General features: G+C 46.6%; 1 protein-coding gene and 1 non-coding gene across 2 annotated transcripts in view; one reads left to right on the plus strand and one right to left on the minus strand.

Moving 5' to 3' along the window:
- The window catches only part of ILF2 (interleukin enhancer binding factor 2), a 10,298-nt gene extending 8,188 nt beyond the window's left edge, over positions 1 to 2,110 (minus strand). Inside the window, exons 1-3 of the mRNA XM_017513322.2 lie at positions 2,002 to 2,110; positions 1,243 to 1,302; positions 909 to 951 (exon numbers count right to left, since the gene is read on the minus strand). Coding sequence (XP_017368811.1) covers positions 909 to 951; positions 1,243 to 1,302; positions 2,002 to 2,006 — 108 coding nt within the window. The 5' untranslated portion in view covers positions 2,007 to 2,110. The remainder of the gene's footprint in view (positions 1 to 908; positions 952 to 1,242; positions 1,303 to 2,001) is intronic.
- Positions 2,111 to 2,333: 223 nt separating this feature from the next.
- On the plus strand, positions 2,334 to 2,405 carry TRNAM-CAU. The gene has a single exon. It is a non-coding gene; the product is annotated as a tRNA-Met (tRNA).
- Positions 2,406 to 6,039: the final 3,634 nt, after the last annotated feature.

A 6,039-nucleotide genomic window follows, 5' to 3' on the forward strand; every position in this document is an offset into this window, starting at 1 on the left:
AAAAAAAAAAAAAAAAAAAAAGTTCAACCAAGGATACAAGCTGGAATAGCCATAATTCGAGCTATCACTATCTTTATAATAACAGATAAGCCATAGATATAATTATTTGTTCAGAACAAAGATAATCATATTTAATGCCAGTAGTAGCCAAGGAATTAATCTCTCCACCCGGCTTACACTGTTTCTGTATGTAAAGCAACACACTGTTGACTCAAAACCCCAAGTCTTTTCATAAATCCCTTTCCCACCCTACTTCAAACACCTTTTTTTTTTGCAGTCGTGCCATCTCCACCTCCCAGGTTCAAGCAATTCTCCTGTCTCAGCCTCCCAAGTAGCTGGATTACAGGCACATGTTCAGCTAACTTTTGTAATTTTTTTGTTTCGTTTTGTTTTTGAGACGGAGTTTCACTCTTGTTACCCAGGCTGCAGTGCAATGCCGCGATCTCGGCTCACTGCAGCCTCCGCCTCCTGGGTTCAGGCAATTCTTCTGCCTCAGCCTCCTGAGTAGCTGGGACTACAGGCACGCGCCACTATGCCCAGCTAATTTTTTGTATTTTTAGTAGAGATGAGGTTTCACCATGTTGACCAGGATGGTCTCGATCTCTTGACCTCGTGATCCACCCGCCTCAGCCTCCCAAAGTGCTGGCATTACAGGCGTGAGCCACCGCGCCCAGCCTAACTTTTGTAATTTTAGTAGAGACGGAGTTTCACCATATTGGCCAGGCTGATCTCAAACTCCTGACCCACCTGCCTCGGCCTCCCAAAGTGCTGGGATTACAGATGTGAGGCACTACACCCAGCCTCTTCAACCACCATTTAACTTCATTAACTGGGAGACCCTGAGCTCCATTTCTAGAAATGGAGTTATTAACCCAAGGTACTGTGTATTATTAACCCAAGGTACTCACCAAATAGAAGTCAAATGGGATATGTGGTACAAAGGGCCTGAACCTAAAACATGAAAAACAGCTAAATTATTCCCTATGTAGGAATCAAGTGAGATGTATATAACACACCAGCAATTTTGAAAACATGTCAGTCCTCAGAATGAGTGACAAAGTCTCTGGGGAAGGGAGAATCATTCTTAGCATAGTGGGGCCAAATTCATTTAGTAGGGGTGCAGGTAAAGACCACAGTTGGCTCTCACAAAACCAAGTGACATTAGTCTTACCCAAAACTCCTATTTAGATGACAAGCAGAAGCTAACAACCAAGTCCAGAGATGCTAAAAACCGGCACTCACCCTCCTCCTGGGCCTCCTCTGGAACCAAAGCGCCCACCACGACCACGGCCTCTGTCACCCCTAGAAACGCAGATTTTATTTTGACCTCATTGAAGGAATATCCACCGGCCTTATCATTTTAAGTTGGCTACTACTTTCATCCCTCGGAACCTCCGAACGGTAGGCAAGAGACCTCGTGCCCACTTACACTTTTCCCCATTTCAGATACTGCCCAGTTATACACCCCCATAAGCCTCCTCATTCTGGATAAGTTAATCACAACCCTGCATCAAGTAATCATGGGGCTCAGACACTCGGCCCCTACACGAAATAACCCATAATCCTGGGCCACACGAATCCTAATACTTCGGAGGCTAAAAGTTGCACATTTCTTCATTAACGTACACATTTATGGGGTACGTCCTATATGTCAAGCCCTTCGCACTGAGGATGAAAGCGGCTCGTTCCAGCCTTCTCACCCCAGATGAGGGGCCGGGCGGAGCTCCTCCGCGGGCTTGAGGACACTCCTTCATCGCAACCCTTCAGAGACAAAGGTGCCGAACCCGCCTCCCCACTCGTGGGCTCCAACCCCATCCCGGGCCCAAGTTTCCCCGCCTCTGCCGGCCTCCCACTCCCCTACTCTCCCAGACCGGGAGTTCTCAGGTTTTTGGCCAGCCCCCAGATACATGGCGCTTTTAGGTCCTCCGACTTCTTTCGGCCCACGTTCCCAAAGTTTTTCGCCGAATACCTGAAATCTTTCGACCACTTCGACCACCTTACCTCATGGCTGCTAAAAACCCGAACAATGGAGGCCGCACCAACCGCCCCTTTGCTCTGAGGAGCAGAAAACTGAAGAGGCGTCTTGCCGGCGTGTCCCAATAAAACCCAGCGCGATTGGCTCCCGCCTTACCCCATCGCTTATGCCTATTGGCTTACTCTGTCAACCCGGGCTTATGAACCAATTAAAAAAGCCTACTGTGTCAGGAACTGGCCAATAAGAACCGGCTCTATAGTAACGGCGAGTTTTTGGTCAGACATTAGGTGGCACTAAAGAAGTAGGGACAACAGTTACCTAGTCTTCTGTAATAGTCTTGAGACGTTTGGTTGTAGATAGCAGAGTGGCGCAGCGGAAGCGTGCTGGGCCCATAACCCAGAGGTCGATGGATCGAAACCATCCTCTGCTATCGGGATTTTTTTCATTTCCCTGGCCTGTACGGCACACGTAATTTACGTTTCTTCGGTGAATGAAAAAATCAAAATATCTTCTCAAACTTTCCTACCTCAAAAATGCAACCGATGGCAGCCGGTTTTCCCACTAGCAGTTGAAGTTGATGGGGAAAAGGGAGTTTGGGCAACAATGAATACTGCATGTCTACAAACTCGAGACAGAAGAAACAGGTTTCAGATAGGAGAGGGGTGTATTGATTGAATTAGTGCGGAAAACATGATTGGTGAGAGAATACAGGGGAAATTGAAACAGCCCTTGGGGAGAGGACACAGAAAAAGGAATGAGGGCCTAGACGCTGGGCGCGATGGCTCACACCTGTAATCCTAGCTCTTTGGGAGGCTCAGGCAGGTGGATCACCTGAGGTCAGGAGCTGGAGACCAGCCTGGCCAACATGATAAAACCCCATCTCTACTAAAAATACAAAAAAAAAAAAATTAGCTAGGCGTGATGGCGCGTGCCTGTAATCCCAGCTACTCGGGAGGTTGAGGCAGGAGAATCGCTTGAACCCAGGAGGGTGAGGTTGCAGTCAGCCGAGATCGCGCCATTGCACTCCAGTATGGGCAACAAGAGCGAAACAACGTCTAAAAAAAAAAAAAAAAAAAAGTAAAGAAAAGTGGGGCAAAGGAAGGGGCAAGAAGAGTAGAATCCAACTCATCCCCGTTGCGCAGTTTCCCTCCAGTTCTCTTCCCTCCCCCTACAAATCTGGATAATGGACCGGGCAAGGTGGTTCACGCCTGTAATCCCAGAACTTTGGGAGCCCAAGGCGGGCGGATCACGAGTTTAGGAGATCAAGGCCATCCTGGCTAACATGATGAAACTCTGTCTCTACTAAAAATACAAAAAAAATTAGCCTTCATCGTGGCGCGCGCCTGTAACCCTAGCTACTCAGGAGGCTGAGGCAGGAGAGTCGCTTGAACCCTGGAGGCGGAGGTTGCAGTGAGCCAAGATCGCTCCACTGCATTCCAGTCTGGGCTACAGAGCAAGACTCCCTCTCAAAAAAAATAAAATTCTGGATGTTTTCATCCCTACACCTTGCACCTTCACCACGTATACAGATACACTATAGTACTTGCATTTATTTTTATTTTATTTTATGTATTTATTTTTGAGATGGAGTTTCGCTCCTGTTGCCCAGGCTGGAGTGCAGAGGCACAATCTCGGCTCACCACAACCTCTGCCTTTCGGATTAAAGCGATTCTCCTGCCTCAGCCTCCCGAGTAGCTGGGATTACAGGTTTGCGCCAAGTATTAGCATTTAAATCAATCTATATTCTTGTGCTTTTCGTCCTTCCTGTAATCCCTTTCTTCCCTCTTCTTGCCTCCCTTTGCATTATTATTCCTCCTCTCCCCACCCCCACCGTTAATTGGAAGTTAGAAACTCTTTCCACACTTTCAGTAGTTGCCCTAAAAATTACAACATTCATCCTTGACTTCATCTAATTTTTACCCTCCTGGTGAAAAATGCCGGAATAATTTAACTCCATTTACTACCATTACTCCCTCCAGAATTATACTCTATTGTTGTGTAATTCTTTTAAATACTTTAAAAAAAAATGTTAACAATCGTTTTTTATTATTATTAATTTTTTTATTGCCATGGGTTTTTGAGGAACAGGTGGTATGTGGTTACATATTGTTTTTTTTTTTTGAGACAGTTTCACTCTCCTTGCCCAGGTTGGAGTGAAATGGCACGATTTCAGCTCACTGCAACCTCCGCCCCCCAGGTTCAAGCAATTCTCCTGCCTCAGTCTCTCAAGTAGCTGGGATTACAGGCACCTGCCAACATGCCCAGCTAATTTTTGTATTTTTAGTAGAGACAGGGTTTCACCATGTTGGCCAGGCTGGTCTTGAACTTCTTACCTCAAGTGATCCACCTGCCTCAGCCTCCCAAAGTGCTTGGATTACAGGCGTGAGCCACCGCACCTGGCTTGATTACATAAATTCTTTTTTTTTTTTTTTAGTAGAGATGGGGTTTCACCATGTTGACCAGGCTGGTCTCAAACTCCTGACCTCAAGTGATCCAACAGCCTTGGCTTCCCAAAGTGCTGGGATTACAGGCGTGAGCCACCATGCCCAGCCGGTTACATAAATTCTTTAGTGGTAATTTGTGAGATTTTGATGCATTCATCACCCAAGCAGTATATACTGAAATCAATTTGTAGACTTTAATCCTTCACCCACTTCCCTTCCTTAAGTACTTTTTTCATACATAATTTACTACAGCCAAAAGTAAACATCTTAAATCTAAACATATTCCGTCCAAGCAACCACCATCCAGATTAAAATAAAGATTATTAAACTGGGCACGATGGCTCATGCCTGTAATCTCAGCACTTTGGGAGGCCAAGGCAGGCAGATTACGATTGTCAGAAGTTCAAGAACAGCCTGCCCAACATGGTCTCGAACTTCTGACATAACGAAACCCCATATCTACTAAAAAAATACCAAAAATTGGCCAGGCATAGTGGCTCACGCCTATAATCCAAGCATTTTGGAGGCCAAGGCGGGCAGATCACCTGAGGTTGGGAGTTCAAGACCAGCCTGACCAACATAGTGAAGCCGTCTTTTTTATATATATATATACAGTATATTATTTTTCTTTAAAATTAGAATAAAAAATACAAAAAATTAGCTGGGCGTGGTGGTGGGTGCCTGTAATACCAGCTACTCTGGTGGCTGAGGCAGGAGAATCACTTGAACCTGTGAGGCTGAGGTTGCAGTGAGCCTAGATCATGTGCCATTTCACTCCAGCCTAGGTGACAAGAGTGTAACTCTGTCTCAAAAAAATAAAATAAATAAAATAAAGATTATTAATTTTAAAAATAAAACGGGCTGGGTATGCTGGCTCACGCCTGTAATCCCAGAACTTTGGGAGACGGGTGGATCACCTGAGGTCAGGAGTTTCAGACCACCCTGGTCAACACGGTGAAACCTCATCTCTACTAAACAAATACAAAAATTAACTGGGCGTGGTGGTGTGTGCCTGTAGTCCCAGCTACTCGGGAGGCTGAGGCAGGAGATTCGCTTGAACCCAGGAGGCAGAGGTTACAGTGGGCCCAGATTGCACCACTGCACTCCAGCCTGGCCAACAGAACAAGACTCTGTCTCAAAAAAAAAAAAAAAAAAAAGAGCCTCCCTCTATTGCCCAGGCTGGAGTGCAGTGGTGCAATCTGGGCTCACTGCAACCTCTGCCTCCTGGGTTCAAGCAATTCTCTTACCTCAGCCTCCCGAGTAGCTGGGACTACAGGCACCCACCACCTCGCCCGGTTAATTTTTATATTTTTGATAGCGACAGGGTTTCACCATGTTGGCCAGGCAGGTGTAAGGTCCAGCCCTACAGGATCTTTTGAGCCCCTCTCTGCTAGTGTGGAGATGAGAAACTGTAGAAATAAAAGATACAGCCGGGCGCGGTGGCTCACGCCTATAATCCCAGCACTTTGGGAGGCCGAGGCGGGTGGATCACGAGGTCAACAGATCGAGACCATCCTGGTCAACACGGTGAAACCCCGTCTCTACTAAAACTACAAAAAATTAGCTGGGCATGGTGGCGCGTGCCTGTAATCCCAGCTACTCAGGAGGCTGAGGCAGGAG

The sequence above is a fragment of the Cebus imitator genome, unplaced genomic scaffold (genome assembly GCF_001604975.1).
Source record: "Cebus imitator isolate Cc_AM_T3 unplaced genomic scaffold, Cebus_imitator-1.0 Scaffold491, whole genome shotgun sequence".
NCBI lineage: Eukaryota > Metazoa > Chordata > Mammalia > Primates > Cebidae > Cebus > Cebus imitator.